This window comes from Seriola lalandi, unplaced genomic scaffold, assembly GCF_002814215.2.
Source record: "Seriola lalandi dorsalis isolate HSWRI2012SDOR001 ecotype SW California unplaced genomic scaffold, Sedor1 jcf7180002054579, whole genome shotgun sequence".
NCBI classification, from domain to species: domain Eukaryota; kingdom Metazoa; phylum Chordata; class Actinopteri; order Carangiformes; family Carangidae; genus Seriola; species Seriola lalandi.
Genome location: NW_019525132.1, coordinates 1,676,984 through 1,700,326, shown reverse-complemented (window position 1 = coordinate 1,700,326; position 23,343 = coordinate 1,676,984). Strand labels below are relative to the sequence as shown.

The following is a 23,343-nucleotide window of genomic DNA, read 5'->3' as shown; positions in this document are numbered from 1 at the left end:
TTGTCTGGGTAGAAAACCATAACTTACTAATTGGTCATACTTCACTACACTTAAAACTGCACCTAATCAAGCAAAAGGGACAGGATGATGATTAAATGTTGTAAATCCTCTGTTAGCAATCACTGCTAACAACTCTTGTTTTATATGAATGGTAAATGGAGATTTAATGAAACCTCAAACTAGTTGTGTCTTAACAAACTTTGAGTTGCTGATAATTTATCATGTGCATAAATATGACCTTTTACCAATGTTATCATCATATTTTATCACTGAATTTAACTTTAACACATTAAGTTTTCAGGCCACTTTATCAGATGAGTCAGCCATTAACAAATGTTCTTGGCTAATGATATAAAGCCTGCTGTATATAAATCCTATAGTACCTAGCTAAACTAAGTGTGTTTTCCAGCTTTCACTCTTGATAGTAGCCGGTCTTTGTAATGCAGGTAAAGAATGGGTTCATTTCTTATCAGTTTTTTTCCGCCTCAGAATATCACAGTATTCTAAACTGTGTGACACGATCATGGAAGAGAAGATTAAATACATCAAGCTGAAGCAGATCGCCTCACAGACTATCACAGAGCTGACGGAGCAGGTTAAGGTCCTGGAAAACGAGACGCAGATCCAACGATCCATTGTCATCAACAAGGACAGGTGTGCGTGCATGTGTTTTGTAGAGGAAGGGTTTAGGGATGCCTGTGTGTATGACTCGTTAGTACAGAAAAATAGCACATACTAATGCAGAAAAGAAGCCATACACATCTAGAATGAAATACGATAAAATCCTTGCAACAAATGCTGCCTTTGTAAAGCTTATAGGGTTCATTTTGTGAAGACATTATTAGTGCCACGGGTGCTCAGCTCCGAGGCACTCCTCTACAGCTAGAATAGCTGAGAGGAGTGCCTCTAATATTCTGTTTCGGGTTTATTATTCTTCCGCCAAATTTCGGCGCGTAACTCGTCCCGCAGCTTTGAGAAAACCCCGGTAATATATACATCAAAACGTGCGTCTTGATCCCGCAAGGGGTGCTATGACTTTTGGTGTTAAAATTCCAATTTTTCCCAAAGTTATTCCCAAAAAACTGGGAATAAATAATGCATTAGAAATGCATTGGAATTTTCTTTAGAAACCCACCTTTTTTCTACAAAATTGCACCTTTTTTCTGAGTCACCCAGCTCTCTCATACCTGCACGTAGAAATGTGATTCAAACTATAAAACTGAGGAAAACTTCTGCTCTCTCAAAAAGACAGGAACTGTTTTTACATAACATGTAAACTTTTCAAACTGTGAGCACTCAAAGGAGGAGTGCAAATCACTTTTTCTTCAAAGTTAGAGTGAAAGCGTCAGTTGGCTAGAGTGCGTGAAGCAGTAAAGAATACCCTTTATTTTTATTTTTAACTCGAGCTCGCAGCCAAACCGTAAAAAGGAGCCATATAATTCTTTCTGAAAATGTAGACATAGTTGTTGGGATTCATAAAATGTAACTTTGACAGGCAGGGTCTGCACAAAATTTAAACGGGGGTGCCGAGTCCGGCAGCAATACCTGTCTCACTCTCATTGACACCTAATGTAATCGTCTTTTTTTTTTCAAAAGAATCTCACTCTGTCTTCGCACTGAGCTTACTCACTCATTTTAAGGAATATCTGAATAAAATAGAGACTGTAGAAACTTCTGGCTTCAGTGTCTGGCACGGTCTTTTCGGTTTATGAAAAGAAGTAACGGTTTTCTCATAATTTGCAGTTGTTTGAAGCCATGTAGAAGCCAAATTCTGGGCAGATTTTCACATTGCCATGGCAACGGCAGCTCCTGACCTGTGTGTGTGCGTGCGTGCGTGCGTGCGCCTAGCAACCAGATAACCAACTCTCCAAGCTCTGCTAGCTTTACATTAGCCGCATGTTAGGTATTAAATTACATTTAGTTAGGTCTTAAATATGTAAGTCCATTTACTGCTTCCTTCGTAGCTTTTTTTTTTTGTTTTGTTAAAAGAGTGAATGAAGTTGTGACGGTCTCCGCTGAGACAGAGTAGAGGAGAAGCTACTAGCCCTCTCTCGCTGTCACTTCTAGTCGCGTTGCTCTCCTCCCCAGTAATGTTAAATTTAGCACAGAAAAAAACATAATAGTGGTAATTTAAATAGCAGTTCAGGGGATTTATTAACCCTCAGGGGTCCCTCTGTCCTTTTTTGGACATTTTCTTCACTTTTCTTTTTTGATTTGCTGATCATTTTGGCTGTGTTACAGCTGAAGGTATGGATTTCTGCAAGAAAGTGTCTTTTTTGACATATTTTTAAAATCTAATGTCAGTTACTGTTACAGGTCTATTATACACTGGTAACACATTTTGTACCCTCTAGGGCTTTTTTTAGCATACATCTCTTAAACCACTTCAGTTCTGCTCAAACCTACCAAATGTTTATTAGTTTTCAGGATTTTAACCCTTTAAATGCCAGTTTGAAGACATGTTGCCTCTTGTTTTATTTAAAAAAAACAACACACGATATGAGATATTTCCCACATAATACATGATGGAGGGATGTGACATTGTTTTATATCAGAGTCTTTTATATCAAGACATTTCTTAAAACCAGAATATGATCAGGGTGACTTTTGAACACTGGAAATAAATCATGTACTCATCCCGGCAGTAGCCCCCGTGGCACTCAAAATTTCCCTGGAATTTTCTAGTTATTATTATTGTAGCTTTTTGTTGACCATTGCATTTGTTGATAATTACCACAGAATCTATGTCTGCATCCCTTTTTATTCAGTATAACATCCTTGATATTTTTCTCTGTGTGCGCTCATGTGTCTCCATTCCAGGTCGCACACAAAGGCTCGTATGAAGCTTTCCAACAGCTCCAAAATGAGGGACAAGCTGCGCAATGACATCTCCAAGGTCGAGACCGACACACACAAACACAGAGATGAGATCAGTCAAAACACACTGTGGGAAACACGCTGTGGATCTTCTTTGCTATAAACCAATATCACAAACAAATGAACAGATTCAATATGTTACAGAGTGTACTATGACTCAGGAGTTGCAGAGTTTTACAGCGTCCTCTGTTATTTGTCTTTGTTGGAATCTCTAAATTGTTTGTGTCTTACTCTGAAGTGTTTGATGAAACACACAGTTTAACTTTTGTGTTCTCTATTGTAGCAATCCGTGTCATGCAATATCAAGTGGAAGCATTTCATTGTATTTAAAAGCATTCACTTTTTTTTTTTTTTCTTTTTTTTTACCAATATCTTCCAGGTTGCATGGAAGCACCGTCAGATCAGTCAGCAGAGTGAGGACAGCAAACATGAGGTGGTGAAACTCGCGCAAATGGTCAACCTCCAGGAGCAGGCGCTTATAGAAATGAACAAGAATCAAGAGACAGCCATACAAAGACGCAATTTTCTGTAGGTTACAATATTTGAAGTTTTCACACAAAAAAAATCACAAATTTTCCCTGAATTCAAGTAGAGGATGTAAACTACATGTAGCAAATGATGTGTGTGTGTGTGTGTGTGTGTGTGTGTGTGTGTGTGTGTGTGTGTGTGTGTGTGTGTGTGACTGACAGTGGCATTCAGCTCCTGGAGCATGAGGAGGTGTTGTTCAACCACTATGAGAAGGTGAACATCCAAGAGGCGGCCATCACTAAGGGCAACGTGGCGCTGGAGATGATGGAGAAGGAGATGAGAGACTTGCAGTTAGCAATTAACGAAGAGAAGAGACAGATTGACCTGAAGAAAAAGGAGGTGCCCCTCAAGAGAAAGCTGGAGGGAGAGCTCACCATGTTGCAGATAGAGGTAGGAAAAACATGAACCTACACTCTTGCACATCCTCACACAGTCATTACATTAGCGGTGGTCAGTTGACAGTCTTTAGTACTACACTGATAATAATAACGTAAACAACCTTATAAGTAAACACACCTGTCCACCAACATTTTTCCCACAAATTAGTTTGCAGTTCTAAAAGTTGGGTGGGATTACTTCTTTTGTTTAACTGAAATCTTTTATTAAAGTCCCCCCTGTTGTATAAACAGTGATGACAGTATCCTTATAACAGTCTCTCACTGCCCACTTCTCCTTTCTCAGTGTTTTACCTCATTTCTTGGAAACAAGATATGAAAACAATGTTTTTTTTTCAATGTTTTTGATGAACTAGCAGCATCTGCTGTGAATCCAGCCTACTACACAGCTCCCAAAGTTTGAGAAAAGGTACACTGAGCAGCTTTGTGCTTTTTATTTTTTGCAGTGGTTCGTGTTATTACTGGCACCAGGTATATTATTGTCTTTAATGACCATTGCACACAGGTGCTTGTGTGGTTGTTTTCTATAGCGCCCCCACAGTTTCCCTGGAGTGGTTTTGCTAATATAGCCACTAATTTGTTCAAATTGGGCCTATAGTATACTGCTGTTCCCATTTCCCCAATGTCCAATCTCTGCATGACCACATCAGGATGTGACTTAGCTCCTTGGCTTCGAAATCCTGTCTGCAAGCAGTTAGATGTGTCAATTAGGGCTTCCCGGTGTGATCGGATGCTAAGATCTGCACTGAAAAGACAGATTGTGTGTGTGTGTGTGTGTGTGTGTGTGTGTGTGTGTGTGTGTGTGTGTGTGTGTGTGTGTATAAAATTTTCCTTGGAACCTTCTGGCAAATTCTTTGTCTTTGTTTGTATCCATGTCAATGCATGCAAGCCAGAGACCTTATCCAAAAGTGCCTTAGGTCATTGTCCAGCTAGGTGTGTGTGTGTCTTCCTATCTTTTGTTAAAAAAACATAAATTTTAGACATGTGATTTATATGATGTCAGTGGAAAATCCTCATAGGATTTTAGGAACAAGATGCTTGTGATACCCAAGACACATGAGAAACTCTTGTATACTCAGACTATTGTTCATGTTTATCAGTTGTTTTGTCAAGTTAGGGGAACTCCAATAAAAATAGTCAAGTACAAGCTCCAGAAGACAATATTTGACTTAGAACACCACTAATAAGCAGATCTCTGTTTTGAAATGCTTTCAAAGCTTCATCTCATAATGAGACTGTTGAATGCTCTAGTAAATTAACTGTGTAGAAGGGTTTTCTTTTTAATCTGATGAACAGACTCAATGTTAATATTTTACATTGCTTATAGTTTATCTTACTTTATGTCTGTAGGCTGACTTTTATCACTCATCAAAAGCGGTCAGTTTATAGCCCTGGTTTCAGAGCTGATGTGTTGTCGAGTTGCTCCGTCTGTAGTCGAACATCCTCAGAAGTTTTCAATAGCGACAGAAACCTTATTTTTGCTCCCTGGACTCTACAGACAGACGAGCAGAAGAAGATGAAGATCTAAACCTGGAGGGACAAACCCAACAACCACACACTGCACAGGTTTCTCAGTAACAGACTGAAACACAGGCATGAATAAATAACATAAAAACACAAACATGTTCAAGCAATTCTGCAATACATAGAGAATGACAGACACGTAGAAGGAGAGAGATTTGAGAGAGGCACATAGACACACACACACACACACACACATACACACACACACACACGCACGCACGCACGCGCTGAGTTTCCCCGCCAGCGGCTGTATCGTGGGATTGGGTGTGTTGCTGCTCTGGATCAGAGCGACTGGTTTTTACTTGCTGCTGGACCAGACTTCTCTCATCTGAGTCTTGTGCTCTTTTGGATGAACGCAGTGTTGGAACATGCTTCACTATGTGCTGCTCTTTTGAAAAACACCCCCTTCCCCTTTTCTCCATCTGTTTACTCCTTCTGCTGTTTATCATTTGCTACAATGGGTGCTGTTGGTGCCATATTTTTTCTGTCTGTATTATTTTCTATTGTTTCTCTCGTCATTAGTTCCCTTCCTCCTCGCCTTTGTCTGACCATCCCGCCTTTTATCGTTCCCTTGAGACATTCTTTAGGTTTTTGTTTCACTTTGAGTAACTTTATCTACACATCCTTGCTTCTTGCTACATTTTTTTCTCCAAACGTCTCGCCCTCTCTGACTGACCTTGGCAGTACATAAGGTAGATTCCTTTTTTTTTTTCTTTTTTTTTTTTGTTGGTCAGTCCACCACGTTGGTCCAGACTGAAATATCTCAACAACTATTGGTTGGATTGCCATGAAATTTTGGACAGATATTTGTGGTCCACAGAGGATGGAGCCAGCTGATAATCCCCTGACTTTTCATCCAGCTCCACCACCAGGTCAAAATTTCCACTTATCCAGTAAAATATCTCCATCTACCTGAATTGGCACAGGATTTTACATTGACTTTATGGTTCTCTTAAGATGTATCCTAATGACATTGATCACCTGATATTTCCTCTTGTGCCACCATGAAGTTGACATTTGTGCCTTTGAGTAAAATATCTCTTATCGTATAATTTGGTCCAGAGATTCATGTTCTCCTCATGATGAATTCTATTAACTTTGATCTGCTGACTTTTCATGTACGACCATCGTCAGGTCAAACTTGTTTTGCCCAGCGCTTACATCACTCGCAAAACTAACGTCATTCTCATCACCCTCAGCTGTACTTTGTGTGTACTGCTAATTAGCAAGTGTTAGCCTGCTAACACACTAAACTTAGACAGTGAACGAGGTAAACATTATACCTGCGAAACATCAGCATGTTAGCATTATTAGCATGCTCACGTTAGCTTTCCACACAAACCACTGCTCTGCCCAAGTACAGTCTCACAGCTGCTGGCATGACCATAGACTCTTACATCATAACACTTACATCCCTGATTAGTGTATTAGTGCATCTGTCTTTTCATCCATTCATCCGTCTAGTCATTCGATATCACTCCCTCTTCTCCGTGTGTAAATAGCAAATCATTTTCTAAATCACTGTTTTCCTTTTACACAGCCATCTCTCCTGGGTACAAAAAGTGAATCATAGGGGTCTCTCCTATTGCACTAGTCTTGCCTGCTCAATTCATTCTCCCTGCAAATTCATTCTCTATGCGAATTCAATCTCCATGCAACTGCCTTGCTGTCGATTTATCATATATATTGTGTATTTGTATTCATCTGTGACCAGTTTATCTGTTCATTGCAGACAGACCCCCCCCTCCCTTTGATGGAAAATTTTGACAAAGATAGATCGGGCCATCTGTGAGACTATTGAGGTTCAATATACTCTGAGGCTTTCATTTGCTCTGAGGAATTTTAATTGCTTCAAAATAAACAGAGGTTGGTGTTGGATTCTAAATTTACTACTTGTTTATGAGTTGCTGGCACGTCGACATCTCAAACACACATACAGGTACACACGCATCTGTGCGCACACTGAGATCAGTGAAGTTGCGATAGTACCCTTGCAGCAACATCTGAATATTTTTGAACAATCCGCTAATGACTAGCTAGACTTCTGTTATACATAGACATGCACAATCCCACAAAGTTACTGACAGATGTATTTATAGAGCGCACTCACACAGCCAGTCATGGAGTGAGATTTACAACGGGGTGGGGCTGATGACATACTGCACTGTCCCTACAGCGGTGTCATATTGTTTGTCCATCCATCTGTTAAATCTTTGTCCAACTTTTCTGGAACTCATTACAATGGGGAAACCCACCATAGATTGTGTGTCATCGTCATCGCGCCCCCACCACCCCCCCAATAAAAGTTGAGTGTAGTTTTTTACACTTCAGACTGTCATCCAACAGACGTAAATTTTTGCCTTTTTATTTTGTCATTTTTATATGTGATTGTAGGAGTTCTCTGATTACTTTTTTCCATCTTTTTAGTGGAGTTCTGAGTATTACCAATTAAAATATATCTGTTGACTCAGAGGTTTTGGCAGGGCTGCAGGATTGTCAGGCAGATGGAAGTCCAGCACATAGATAATCCAAAATTTAAATATAGTCTGTGTTGCTAAATAGTGAATAAGAAGATGTGCACCTGGTCATAACTCCAAATAATATACAATCACTTATTCTGTCTCATGAGCCTTAATGTTGCCTGAGGTTCTCTGCAGGCAGGAACCTCACCTCATAACTATTTGTGTATCACAGTTAGAGACTGAAAAGTGAGGGTGTTTGTTGTCAGAGGCTTCAAGGCTGTGGAGTGATTTTGCCTGAGGAGTCCAGGTCAGCAGTGTCACCTGTCAAATCTCTCCTAAAACATGTAGCACTTACCATAAGGTCTTTTATACCCCTCAACTTTCATTTTGACATCACCAGTGTAAATCAGTTAACCAGTATCATGAGTGTCAAACATCCTTACATAGAATCCAAGTTCAAAATGTATATTTTCATATCTAATTAATAATGTATTCCTCGTGTGGGTCTTCAGAAAAGCTTCAGTTCAGCTCCTCTGCTCACATGTTCTCCTAATTAACCTTACATAACCTTATTATGATTATGATTTTACTACAGTTACTGACCTTTCTGCCTTACTGATCTGTCCCTTGTCTTTTGTCTTTTAATTGTGAGGCACTTTGTAACCCATTTTTGGGAAGTGTTACTTTAATAAGGTATAAATAATTATTTATCTTTATTATCACTGTTAAATATGCAATATTATGTGCCATCCATTATGCAGCTTTTTAAGCCATCATGTTAACTACTAACTGGGCTGAAATTATGTAAATTATATGCAAATTGCATTCTGCGTGGATGCTTTCATATGTACAATGGTTTACAGCATTCATGAGCCAAGAAAGCAGCTATTCTTTGTGAATGTCAGATGAAGAAAACAGAGATCCAGGCAGGCAGAACAGGGACACTGACACAAAGACAGATGAATACAAAAAGAAAGACAAACAAAAAGGAGGAGGACGGGTATAAAAATGTTAAGACTGAGGGCAACACAGAAGGAAAAAAAGACTGATTGAAGAGCGGAGCAGGGAGAAGGAGAGTGACAGACAGGCTGTATGCCCATCCATCATGTACTGTTTAAATAGCTGAGGGTGGTTACGTATGAGGGTGGAACACGGATCAATCAGACTCAAAAGTTAGGACTGGGCACACACTCATCACAGGCAGAGTATTTGCAGATTCTGACGTCTGAAAAAGTTCCTTGCTTTGAAGTGTTTTAAAACATCTTTGATGCAGTGAGGTTTCTTTGTACTGAATATCCATTATTCAATTATTTTATTCAGTTATTATTTTATTTCACCCCTAACAAGTCAAACTCATTTTTGTGTTGGTTTTGACTTGTGATTTGGTCAAATTGACAGTGCGCCCTATATTACTGTTCTCCAGGGGGGGGGCTTTGGTTTTTGGTCCAGATTGGCGATGCCAGTACTGGTAGTTTTGTCATTGGCAGACACTGAAAATAGCTTTAATATCATTTCAGCTCCAATAGCCTTATAGTCATTTACTCCAGGGCCAACGTTGTTTGTCATTGCTACGTGTCTCTCTGACTCTGTAATGTACAAAGTGCTGAGAATATGGACAACTCATTGCTGTACTTTTGATTGTCTAATCATTTTTGCAACGACACAACTGGACCCATGAAAAGGGGGTCAACTAATGCAAGCTAGCTAACGAAATATGAAATATGTAGAAAAGTGAAGGCTCAGCCGGAATCCTAGCTTACATTGGCCGGCTAGGATAACTAGCTTCCACTCAGCCATCTCGGCTAACCAGCTTCTATTCAGAAAGTAACTTTCACTTTTTGAATGGACGTGCTCCAGTCAGTAGTGCACCTCCGGTAGTTGACATTTGAGTTCAGGCTACCTAGGAGACGCATTGTCAGTCACCCTCTGCCAAGGGAAATGTCCACCTAGAAGCTTGAAAAAAGTTTAATCTTCTCCTGAAAAAGTATAAAAAGTCTGCACAATAGCTGCTGTATCATTTTTAGTTTATTCCCTCACATAATAAGTGGGAAGAAATCAAAATTCACTTCTACTTTATTTTGTGGTGTCACTATCATATTCTACAGTTTGGTGACTTTCATTTGTACATTCAGCATGAAATGGGAACATCTAGCCTGCTTTGTTGCTTAATTTTGTTTTTGAAATTACCTAATCATGCATTCAGCTCCTCGCACCATGAACAAGGTTTTGTTGTCAAAGTTATATTCTCTGTGAAAACTGCAGATAACCCTGGTCCCTGTTGGTCAGCCCCAATTCCTGTTTCTCAGCATCTCTTGTCTCTCTAATTCTGCCTTTCTTTTCTGCTCTCACATCCAATCTCTCGTTCCTTTTCTCACTGCGGGCCTCATGCTGTCTTTCCTTTGCTCTTCTTCACTTTATCTTCCCCTGTCTGTCGGTCTTTTATCAGCATCTCTGAGTTCATCTGCTCCACTCTCATCTCTATCTCTGCTTTTCAGTCTATCAGTTGCTTACTGTCAGTGTTTCTTCCTCTCAACTTCAGTTCTTCCTGAGCATCTGTAACTATAACCTAACAAACACCTCGATTAATCACATGACAGCCATACTATGAAGTTAAAACAAGTCATATGACGTTGAGGGGGGAAGCATCTTTTTATCAGACTGAACACCTCAGTCTGTTTTAATCAGACTCGCTGTCTGTTTGCATGAGTGAGGCTTCATTAATCTCATCCCATGAAGGGAGAGAAAATGGGAATCATCACTTTGTTCCACGCTGTCTTTCAAGTCTGACACACACACACACTCTCACATTAGATACAGGCACGTAAACATGCATCTAAGTACACACACTGTATGGTTGAATGGAGGAGAAGCTGCTGTTTCATAAGCCGGGTCATGTCAGGTCAGACCGCCTGTGCACAATATTTTTCTACACCCTGTTTTTCTCCTCAGCTCCTCCCCACCCCTCTCTTTACTTTCTGCAGTCGATCCAATCATTTCTTCTTCACTTATATTTGTCTCCCTCTCCGATCTCCCTAGGCGTCTATTAATATTTTCTCATGTATTCTCTCTTTTTCTCTTCTGTCATCTGATCTGTTTTTTTTTTTCCTTCTTTCTATTTTCTGCTTATGTCCCCTTTGTGGTCCCTGTCAAGGTTCCTTGATCAATTCAGCTTCATATATTCTTATATATAGACTACATTTATTTTGCTGTAATGAGGCCGATTGTGCATTTGCATTAACTTCCCTGTTGAGACACTGTAGCTACTCTGATTGATTGCTCATTTCCATCTACAATCCCTGCACCTCACTTCTTATTGATCTTTGTCTCTATAACCCACATTAAATACTGGATATTAGAACAACCTTTTTTCATGAAATAGACTGATTCCAGGTGCAGCCATGATCCCATATCCTCTTGATGGTTGGGTGTTCCTACAGTGAACATAATTCTCTTTCAACTAATGTGCTAATTATGTTTTGCTTGAATAATCCAAAACCTAAATATATTCAATACGACTCACAAGGTAGCAATCTCAAAGATCTGTGTGTTATCTCTGGCGACACCTGTGGTGATACATGGTAATTGCAGTCTTGTGATTTTGCGGGCGAGTCACACCAGACAACCCACTTTATAAAACAGAAAAATGCAAGGACTTCTATATAATTTTATCAGTGGGTCATTGGCTCAATCGCCATTGTATTACCTCATTCAGCGATAGTGACCTTAAAGACACTTATTTAAATGAAAATCTTCTAGATTGCCACTTTAACATCAAGTTTCTTTTCATTTCCCCTCTATGTGTGTACTTTTTTCACACTGATAGTATCACATATATAAAGTATATATTCTGTATCCCCAACTCTTCATTGAAGCTGCATGAGCTTTATATACAATGCCTTTTTTTTTTTTTTGGCGTCACCCTTCTATTAGATGGAAATAGTGTGAATAATTGTGTCTCAATTTATCCACATTTCCCCCAAATTCAGTCAAACATATTCGCTATCTTTCAAAACTCTGGGATCTCCACTAGAATTTTAACTGCAGTTCTTTGTGTTTGAACAAAGTCTGGGCAAACAACATAAGTTTGTACTGACTGTTCTTCGGGGTTGACAGTGATATAAAACAGAGAAATCAGAAGATGTTAACATTATAGCTGGACCTGTTGTGAAGTTTGACATGTTTGCTTGCTAGATTAGTTTAAAGGCGCCCTATAGAGCAGTCTACAGAAAGTGTTACGCACTAACATGTATTGTGTGTCTCCATGAGGTCTAACAAATGTGTTAAATGCATTTCTTTCTTCAGCTTTTTTTTTTTTTTCAAGAATTTTGAAACTTGTAACGTTTTCATCCATGTTTACCAGCTTGCAGTTTTCTTCTACCCTGCCTTTGATCGCACATTGCTACATTCCTTCAAGTGTCTCCACCGCCTGTGGATTACGAGAGAAATGTGGAACCATTGGAAGGGTTGTTTATTGCATTTCCCATGTTCACATGTGTGTGTGTGTGTGTGTGTGTGTGTGTGTGTGTGTGTGTGTGTGTGTGTGTGTGTGTGTGTTTGGTCTAGTGCACGAACAAAACAAGCACCATCTAAAAACTGGTGCATAGTGCTACGAGAGGTCACTCTGCAGGGTACTTTTGACTAATGTTTTAGGTGTTAATCTTCTGTTGTTCATCTAAACTCTTATTCACTAAATCATGTCCGTGTCAACTGAAGGCGTGAATCTAAAATGCCAGCGCTGTCCCCTCACGTCATTTTAATGTCTTCTCTTGTCCTGTCTGCCTTTACTGTCTTCGCTCTTTTAACTCATCTTGTTGTGCTTTCTTTTGTATCCTCACCTCCCCTCCTTCCTGCTGTTTTACGGGATGTCAAAACGTACCTTAGAGGGATCCTGTGGCATTTTAAATTTAAGTTTCTCTTATCACACTTTGCCAGTGACTCGTTACCTAGTGGGGAATAAGTCCCATATAGGCACTACATTTAGCTGAATAATGTCTTAAGCGTTTTTTTAAAATCCCTATTAAGACATGTATCTTAAATGCCTGGAGGACAAGGCACTTGAAACACAGACAGTAGTATTCATTTGTGTGAAGTCTGTTGTTCTGTGGGAAATTTCTATATTGTTTTCATTTCTAGACAGTAATGACAGCGACTTCATGAGTACTGTTTGGCCTATATGAACAGTATACCTATTTTATATCTCAGTACACTGTACATGTGTACTGAGTGTATTGACTTGTTGTCTTGTCTTGGTTCATTCATTCATTAGCCTTTTATGGTCCAATCCCAGCCGACACGGGGCAAGGGTAGGACACACACTGGACAGGTTACCAGTTTATAACAGGGCTAGAATATACAGACAAACAACCATTCACACTCACATGCACACCTCTTGGCAATTTGTCACCATTTATCCTCACCTGCATGTCTTTGGATTGTGGGAGGGAGCTGGAGGAAACCCACGCAGGCACGAGGATTAACTCCTACTGGCCGGCAGGTTCGAAAGCAGAACCTTCTTGCTGTGAGGCGGCAGTGCTAACCACTGCATCATCCAGCCACCAGTCTTGTCTTGTTTTTGTCTCTAATTCTCTCCATCTGTCAGCTTTCAGAGGCCAGGGACAAGACGCTTGAAGATCTGAATCAAACAGTTGATTATAAAGAGCTAAAAGGCAAAGACCCATCAACTGTTGAACTGGTCAAGAAAATTGAGCAGGTACTCAACAACACTATAATGTTAGTTTTTCTTTTTAACATTTAACATTTTAAAAACTGTGTTGCAAGACAATAATCACTGTGTGTCTGTGCGTGCACATGGAGCTCGAGGTGAATCTAGCCGAACGCGAGAGGCAGTTACTGGAAAAAGAGCTCCTTGTGGACCAGGTGACCCGGCTCTCAAAGCCGCTCGGCGAACAGGCCGAGAACTGCCAACAGGACAGACTATCACTGAGGAAGAAGGTAGACAACAAGATCCACACACACACACACACACAGACAGAGATAAAGCTTGGCCCATACACACACAAATCAGATAATACAGACACAAACAGAAGCTGCAAGACAAAAGAATACACACTCAGATTAACACACACATGCAGATACACTTGTTATATCATTCACCTGTTCATTTATAGTCTGGTGGTTTACCTCTCTTTGTGTCTCTCTCACAAACACACTCACGTATTGTTTGAGGAGCATGTGCGGGCCCATGTGAGGAGCATGCAGAGTGGGCAGAGTTCACCGAGCAGTACATTTAACAAAAGCAAGTGGAACAAGGTTCATTACACTGATTCGAAGTGCAACACAACCACACAAGATACAAGTGTGTGTTACAAAAAATATAAGCTCAAAGGTCGATTTGCATGTAGTTGATGTAATATCCAAGTGAATGTTGAATCAATGTAAGACTCACCAAAACTGTGTGTGTGTGTGTGTGTGTGTGTGTGTGTGTGTGTGTGTGTGTGTGTTGTCTACCTTCCAGCTGAACGATCTCCGAACTCATATAATCAACACCAACCACCGTCTGATGGCAGTTTCTGCGGAACTTTCCATGAAGCAAGCCGCTGCTTTGTCTCAACGACAAGAGATCAAAGAGAAAGAGCTCCAGGTCAGAGGTGGTCTCTCTCACTTACAGCGCCTACTGGCACCCACAACTAAGTGATTCTGGAGTCCAAACTGTGATCTTAGTTGCACATTCTCCCTTCAGTCTCCCACTGTCTTTCCAATTTATTCCTGTCACTCTCCACTGACCGCGATCGAAGACAGCAAAGTGTCTCAAAAAAAGTTCTTCACTGTGTCCCATCTTTCACCGCAAACCCATTTATCTTGCTTATCTGCACTGTAAAATAAATCAAGAGGTAAACACAAAGAGACAAAATAATGCTCATAAATGAGTTTTATAAAACTCCAGTGAGTTCATAAAAATAAAGCAATGTCAACTAGAATTACTGTCTCGCACTTCTATGCCTCCGCCAGCTAGTCAAGTCGCAGGAAATATGGTCATAACCTCTCCTTCCCTTCCTGAGTTACAGCATTGAATAATGGCCAGAAGTGTTTTTGCAGAACGTTTGCAAGAATGATATCACAGTGAAGTTGACCTTTGGATTTTAAATGTCATCACTTCATTAATCCTATTAGACATTCGTGTTAAACTGTGTCATAATTAGCACATAAATTCTTGAGTTATGGCTAAAAGCATGTTTTGTCTGGTGACAGGACGGATGGAGGGACACACAACCTGTAAACATGATGCCTCTGTCCACAGCTGTCGCCCATGTGGAGGGTTAATAAAAGCAAGACACTATACAAGGACAAATAAATGAATCAGTGGTGACACAGTAAATGAAAGGATCAGGGATTCATGTATAGCAATGGTGCTAAAAACTCACAGCCACCCCTGGGCCTGCAAAGTTTAGCAAAACAAGTTATCGTTTGTGTACTGGTCACCTGATAATCAGACTGAATACATTACACATACATTCATCCCTATCAAGGCCAAGCAATGTTGGACCAGAAACATCTATAGCAGGTAGCAGTTAGCCTCTTAGTAACTTGTGTAACTATAGCAACCAAAAAGTTATTGTTGACATTTGAGCCACACCTCACGTGATTTATTTAAAAAAAAAACAAAAACAAAGACTGCATTAACAGTAAGTTAATCTCTCTGTAAATGTTGGTTTTATAATATTACATGTCTATAAGTGTGTAACATTTTGTTTACGTGTACCAAGTTACTGCCTGTACTTTAGTCTACTGTTAATCAGTAAGCTAAAGCTATTTCTGCATAGCCATGCTACTGTACAGCTTTTAAGCATGTAATGCTAGCTGTAACTCACTGTTTCCTGTATTATATCTGTAATTGGTACAACTGGTGTTTTTAGCCACTTGATCAATTAATTAAAATGTTATCGAAAACGCAATATCGGAAATTTTTTGCGAAAGGTAATATGAGCCACAACACACTGGAGAATAAGATTTGTGTATTCTCTGTAGCACAACAATGCTATGCGATGCATTTACAGACATAAAGGAACATGCGTGTTTGGTACAAGCCCCAGCAAAATTCACTTTTTCACCATTTTTATTTTTTCAGTGAAAACGAAATGCAAAAAAAACATTTCCAACTGAAATCGTGATAATATCTGCCTAAATAATCACCATATAATTTCTTTTGCTTATCGTTCACACCTACTTGGCGGCAGTGGAGACAAGCTGTAAACACAACACTGGCTATCAGCACCAAAATTCTTGTGGTTAACTTGTTAGAAAACAGTTGCCTATTTACACAACCAGACTTGAAGCATCATTAGCTTACAGCCAGCACGTTTCACATTACATGCTGTTAATCATTGATTTGTGCAACTTTAAGGGAACGTTGCTCATAGCCTCTTAATTTTACACATCAAACATCTTAAACTTTAATAACAAGTGGTTTTGCTTGTACAGATATCGTGTTTACAGTTTTATACTTTTTAACAGTAAATTTCAACATCTGTCTGGTCCTCTGAGGATGTAGTGGAGGAGAGAGTTCAGCTGGCAGCACAGAAACAGTAAATTCAGCTTTGTAGGCAGCATGTCCAAACACACACTGAGGTAAAATGATTTCGTTTCACTTCTCGATGAAAATGTTGCTTAAATAAAATCAGTTTTGACTGACAGCTGCCATTGGCTAAACTAAACCATCGTTTAAGGAACATATTTTGAAATTCTGAGACCGGTGTGAGCAGAGAGTCTCACCGCTTTCTGTTTCAATAAAAAATTAAACTAATAAAAATGAGAGGATTTCCCATACGCCTTGTAAATGTTTCAAGAGTTGTGTTAATAACCTGAAGAGCCCCTGCAGCTGATGTATGCCCGCAGCTCGCTGCAGACACAACTACAAGTCGAAAATGCAGAGTCATAACTATGCCCTAATTCTGACACTAATACAACCATCTGTTTTTCGGGCGCAGTTAGAATTCAATTCTAACTGGAGCCAGGAGAGCAAAGAGCGGACGCAGTGATAGGAATATGAAGTGAATGTTTCTCGCGCTGCCCCTGTGTTTCCAGATGGACAGGTGCCAGCGGCGGCTGGAGCAGGGCCTGCCACCCTGCCCTGAGATAGAGGAGGAGTGGAGGAGGATGCTCCGCGACAAGAAGAGGAGGCAGAGGGACAAAGAGGAGAGAGAGAGGGTAAAGAAACACAGTGCTTTAATCACTTCCTGACCAGTGATCTTTGTGTGTGCGTCTGAGGGGCGAGAAAAGAAGATAGGGTGACAAAGGGAAAACCAAGTGGAGTGGGGACACGACACGGGGCAAGAATCAATTAAGATTCTGAGGGACAAAAGGCAGGCAGTACACCTGAAGATGCACAGACAGAGAGAAGGGAATAGATACTGTCTCTCACACACACACACACACACACACACACACACACACACACACAGAGAGACTAGACAGAAACTGAACCGTTTTCCCCACATGCACAAACATGGGACAAGAAGGGCAGACGGGCTGACAAACAGAAGTAAAGACTGTCTACACAAAAAAAAGGCACACATGGATCAGTGGTGTCTGAAACCAGTCCAGCTGTCTGTTGCCCATCTGTGTTTCCTCAATCACCACAACCCTCTGCATGTAGTAAAAACAGGAAGAAGCATGCAGAAACAGAAACATCGCTGTGTATCTGATAGAGGAATTTATTTCCACTTCTCTCTTCATTATCGTACATTTTTAGTTTTGTCTTAAAATATAATTGTGTTTATGAACCTGACAAAGGGAATATATCTTCTCCTGTTTATTTATTGGCAGAGTTTCTATTTTTTTATTTATTTTTTGCATTCAAAGCCATTATTCCTGTTTTTGTGTGCACTCCTTAGATCACATGCCAGCGGATAAACTGTTCATACGCACGAGAAAATCGCCATCTCTTTGAAGTCTCACACAGTTCATTTACATGCTGTTGTGGGGTGAAAGTCAGAGAGGACTGTAGTGTCATGAGGATGTATGCACACTGGAATTTTTTTTTTTTTTTTTTTCCCTTTCCTCAGCAGTAGTCAGCCATGGTTACAAATTTATTCATCAGCCATATTGGGTTCAAATCAATTTTGCCAGCCACTGTCAGTTTTCTACCAGTCATATTTTAGTTTCATTAAAGCAGGAACAAAATGTTCTAGCCAAGGGAACATATACCAGCAAATGTCTGAATTCAGTGTTTTGTAATGCCGTTTGTTTCTAAAGCTTAGTGCTTTGACAAAAACATGCATTAATCATCTGTTGTTAAAGTCATCTGTGCGTCATAACCTGTCGGTCTGACAGATGATTAAGTGCAGCTTACACTGTCTTGATATTATTCTACTCCAAAAGACAAAATCCTGTATATCACATCCTGCACAGCATCTCTAATCACTCTCTCTCTCTCTCTAATGTGTATTTTCATTTATGGAAGTTAATATAAAAAAATAAAAAAAACTTCATAGATCAAACTTTAATCAGCCTTGAGATTTTGAGCTCAACTGTTCATTGGTGCCCTTGCATTTGTCTTGAGATATTAAAAAATAAATAAAATAAATCTTGGAATTAATTATTCCATTTTCACAATTAAAATTCAGGAAAAAGGAATTTTAACTATTTAGTTCAAGGTCATGCAGTCTCACATCAAATATTCAAACTGCCTCTGGTGTGTTTGTGTGTGTGTGTGTGTGTGTGTGTGTGTGTGTGTGTGTGTGTGTGTGTGTGTGCAGCTGGCTAAAGAAGAAGAGTGGAACCAGTTGCCTAATGGAGAGTACACCACAGCTGAAGCTCGTCCTAACGCGTACATCCCCCAGACCGACTCTCTTCCTCTGCCCAAACCCTATGGATCCCAGGCCCCCTTCAAACCCCCCCAACCAGGAGCCAACATGAGACACATCCGCAAACCAACAGTCAAACCCTTAGAGATATAGGAAGCAATATACATGTTTGCACATCAAGACTACTGTGTATTCATGAAGTTGGAGGCTGATTTTTAATCAGAATCCACACATTTCACATCAGTGTCCCTCCGAGACATTGAATCTTCACTACAGGAATCAGCAGAAATTCAAAAATAAATGAACGTTTTAATTTTTAATATATTTTCTGGGGCATTTTTTTCTTATTCCTTTCACACATTTATTGATCTATCTGCTCTCTCTCACTCCTTCCTCCTCCACTTCTCTGCTTCCTGTGTGTGTTTTCGTCCTAGCTGTTCAGCATACCACTGCTGTTTTGTCATTTGTGTGTGTACTCGTGGACTGCATCTGGTTGTGATTTTTGTTTCCCTTTTTTTTGTTGTTTTTTTTACATTTACTGGCAAGAACTTGTTTACACGCTGCTTGCTGTAACACTAAGTACTGTAGGAGAGTGGAAGGGAAGACAGAGGACATGGGGGAAATTAAATTTGTGTTTATTATTGTATCATGTTCACCAACAGGAAGTTTTGTATTTATTTCTGTACTCAACACATCATCATTGTCTCACTACCTTTCTCTTAGAAAGAAATTCATTTCACATATTTCTACATATTCTTCATCTCGTTACTGTTTCATTCCTCGCAGTTGTAATCATGCAGCTGATGAATAAATTGCAGTGGATTTAAGCTCTAAGCTAGGCTAAGAGTGGCTGCCTAATGTCTGAAATGATAAATATAAATATGGAGAGGAAGATCAGGCAATGAAAGAGCATAGAGAATGACAAAGAGAGAGGAGAATTTAAATGAAGAGGAATGAGATGGCTGTCGGAAAAGGCAGCAGAGGAGAGTCGGGGAGGGGAAAATGGATAAAAGTGGAGAGTAAGTGGGGTGGAGAGTTCAGAGTTGGTTACTGGAGACTGAAAACAAAGTCCCTAGCCTCTGAAGTTTCTTAAACCTTACTCGAAGATGTCGTATCTGCTGATCTTATGAGTGTGTTTTGCAGCTTGTGAGCATGTGTGTGCTTGAGAAACAAGTTCATGTGGGGGCTAATGCTGTGTATGTATGTACACATATTTGTGTTTTGGAAAAAAAATAAACTTCTGAATAGAATTATAAAGTGGTGTGATTGATGTGTGGTAAATTTATTGTCACAAGAACCAGTGCGCTAACAATAGATTGACTCCCCAGTACATAATTCCTAAAGGATGAGTCTGTTGTGACACTCGTCATGAGAAGCAGTTAGCAAGCTAATTAGCAAGCTAGCTAAAAACAATGGATAAACGGTTAAAATAGTCAAATGAAAGTAATTTATGAGTTGAATTACCATAATTAACTAAAGGTTACTGGATAAACACTAAGTTATGAGCCAAAAGAAACTGATAGTTGTATTACCAAAAAAAATGGAGCAGTCAAAACAGTTATCATTACTTAAAGTAATGGATAAATGGTGAAATGGGTAACTAGCTAAAAGCGATGAGCAAACAGCTGAAATAATAAGCTAAAAGTAATGAATGAACTGTTGACAGCTAAAAGTAAAAGATAAACTGCTGACGTAGTTTGCTAAAAGTGATGGGACAGTTGAAACCGTTAGCCAGTTAAAAGGAATGGATAAATGGTAGAAACAGGAAACTAAAAGTAATGCAAAATCGTTTAAATAATTAGTTACACCCAAAAGTCTGTATATAGTAATGGATAAACAGTTTCACAGTCATATAAAAGTGATGGATAAACAGTCGACTTTGCCGGTGAAGGTGTACTGACGCTAATACAGGATGTGGGGTATGTCAGACAAAAATGTTTGGAAACCTCTGGTGTACACCGTGTTGAGCTTGATTTGCAAAACACGCTGTGTGAGTCAACTTCTTAAGAGGTTCAAGAAGGCAGCAGGCGAGAGTTTATCGGATTTCGAGCCAGCCCTGTCCACCCAGTGATGTGGTGTGTGTGTGTGTGTGTGATGATCCATTGCGGGCTGATGGTGAGAGCTGTCAGATTAATTTAGCCCCCTAACTGTTTGTGCTTATTAGTCAGCTACATAACACCGGCTGCATAACAAAGTGTGGGGGAGGCAATCAAGTGGGGAATGAGCAATTTGTTCACGTTTAAAAAAGGAATTCCCCAGAGGAGAAATGATCTGAAGCAAACTGTAACGAGACGGTGTTGTAACTCAGGGTAGAAAAAAAACTGAAAAACTAGGTAGGTATTGTAATACAAGCGTGTACAAAAGCGTGATGGGTGTGTTCTTCACTAAATGTGACTCAGCGTGTGTGATGACTGATGCTGAGATTATTTCCTGACTTCAGTGGAACTCTGCTGAGTCTGTCCAAAACACTCAAATATTCTCAAGAATATGAGCGCTCACTTCCTCCTCTGCAGAGCTTTTCACGCTACAAACTATCTGACTGCGAGTTCAGATCGTTTCTTAATTTATCTCAAGGCTCCACTGTGCAATTAGCACTTTTTTTCAGGGTTCAAAGGAAATTCAATGGAAACAAAGTGAGCCAAGGCCTGACTTACCACAAAGTTTCTCTGTGCTCCATGTTCTTCAAAAATGAGGAAGAAAAGAAAAATACAGTTAAAAAAAATCTCTTTATTCACATTTCATCTTACAAAACTTTTTATGTGTAAACAAACGAAACATGAGTGGCAGAAAGATCCCTTTTTCCTCAGACTAGGACTGTTATGTAACTTCTCGAAATCGAAGCGCAACTTAAGATGTAAATAATCTCTGGTATTAAGTCTCGGCTGGTGCGCAGGGTGCCAATACTCTGACACTATAAAAAAAAACCGATTATGAACACACACAAACGCAACACAGACGCACAACCGCCACTACCAAAGAATTTCTACACTTACATTAAACGCTCAGTTGTGATTGAGGGCACACACTCATGTTATTCAAACCAGACCTTTGAGCATCTGTGTGTGTGTGTGTGTGTGTGTGTGTGTGTGTAGACCTCAGTTCTTATTGCTTTATTTACCCTGTACTATCTTATTTGTTTAATGGTTTGTCAAGCATTTTCAGACTGATTTTGCAATGTGCTATACAAAATAAAGTTATTGTAAAGTCACTGAAGTCTGCTGTTTCCCCCTCATGTATTATGTATCATATATAATGTTTTAATTATTAAGTAGAGCTGGGAGGCTTTAATATTTCTGTATAGCACAGACTATCAAACACTAACTTTAAGTGACAATTATGAGAGATAATGGTAAATGCTAAAACATCATGTGACACCAGTCAAAACAGGAAGAGTAATAACCAGGACAGACTGTATAATAATGGAGTGGCTCAGTGATGCCGTTGCAGTTTGTTAACATTAGCCGCTACAAGCTACTGGTCATATCAGACTATAAGACTAGCATCAAAATTGTGCTGTGTATTGAACTAAGCACAGGTGTGTTTTATTATTTATGAATTCGACTTTTCATTTGTTTGAGTAAGAATGTGTTTTGTTTTTTTTTTTTAAATTTGATCTTCTAAAGGTGAAATAGTCTCGCTTGAAATCAACATTCGAACAGTTTTAGAGCCTTTTCATTCAGCGCAACTTCTTTTGCGGTTGTTTTTGATTGTGAAAACGTCGCCTGAGCTTTTGTAGAAAAACGTATGTATATTTCTCAAATTACGGTATCATTGTGTACAGTGCTGAAACATAGTCATTTCAAATGATACTGTCTAAACAACAGCAGCAACAAATAGTGAATTTCCTGATTATCTCACACACATCTTCCTGACATTATTAACATTTCATTTAATCCACATCTTAATTGTCTCAAATCTTGAAAATCCTTCTCGCTCATCTGCCACTCCTCATTCAGACTTGGATTTACATTCAGATGTAGATGAAGAATTTGCACATTTAGTTTACAACACCTAAATATCTTCCAGTGAGTCCTGCCGACTCACACCTCGGCCACTTCCTAAAGCAACCATTCTGTATAACTCCCGTGCTGAAATCAGATTAGATGCATAGCAGCCGCTGCCTGAACATATCAAGCCACTCTGTCTATCGAAGCTTTTTGTCGGTGTGTAATCAAGTTGATGGGGCTGCAGCGGCATTACAGGAAGCACGGGAGGATAAACAATCGTGTTTGATTTATAAATACTGTTTGCAGGATTTGACGTCGATGTTCATAAATTGTTTGAGAGACAGCGGAGAAGCTGAGGAGGCGCTGGAGGGGAGCGTTGCAAGCTACAGAAATTGAGTTAATACAAATAGCTGCCTGCAGTTATTGATTTTCAATAAATATTTGAAAAGCATATTTCCTGAAATTGAAGTACATCACCTACTGAAGATCTTTTGGTTACTGTTCATACCGTCCCTCCCACACCTCAGGATTTATAAGAAATAGGGTGAGCATTTTTTCACCTGCTCTGCCTCCCCTACTCTCCCCTCAGATCTGTCCTCTCTCCATCCATCTATCCCTCCGCCCCACCCCGATTTGTCATCAGCCATTGAGAGCTTGTTTACGAGCGCTCTGCCTTTCAATCTCTCCATTCATCTCTCACTCCTGGCTCCTCCATCATCCACCCAGCCGTTACCTGTCCTCAAGGCCACAGTCAATGATGACTGTGCTCTCAAATGCATTTTCCCCCTCATCTGTTTCTCCCTCAACCCATCCATCCATCCATCCATCCGCAGTCCCCCGACCCCCC

The 23,343-nt window shown here is 39.8% G+C and overlaps 1 protein-coding gene across 1 annotated transcript; it reads left to right on the top strand.

Moving 5' to 3' along the window:
- Positions 1-3,253: 3,253 nt before the first annotated feature.
- LOC147818465 (coiled-coil domain-containing protein 146-like) lies at positions 3,254-19,806 on the top strand. The gene is made up of 7 exons (XM_087177054.1): positions 3,254-3,405; positions 3,567-3,795; positions 13,386-13,496; positions 13,601-13,738; positions 14,262-14,387; positions 16,829-16,951; positions 18,502-19,806. The coding sequence occupies exons 1-7, from the start codon at positions 3,329-3,331 to the stop codon at positions 18,700-18,702; spliced, it is 1,005 nt and encodes a 334-aa protein (XP_087033180.1). The 5' UTR covers positions 3,254-3,328; the 3' UTR covers positions 18,703-19,806.
- The last annotated feature ends 3,537 nt before the right edge of the window (positions 19,807-23,343 follow it).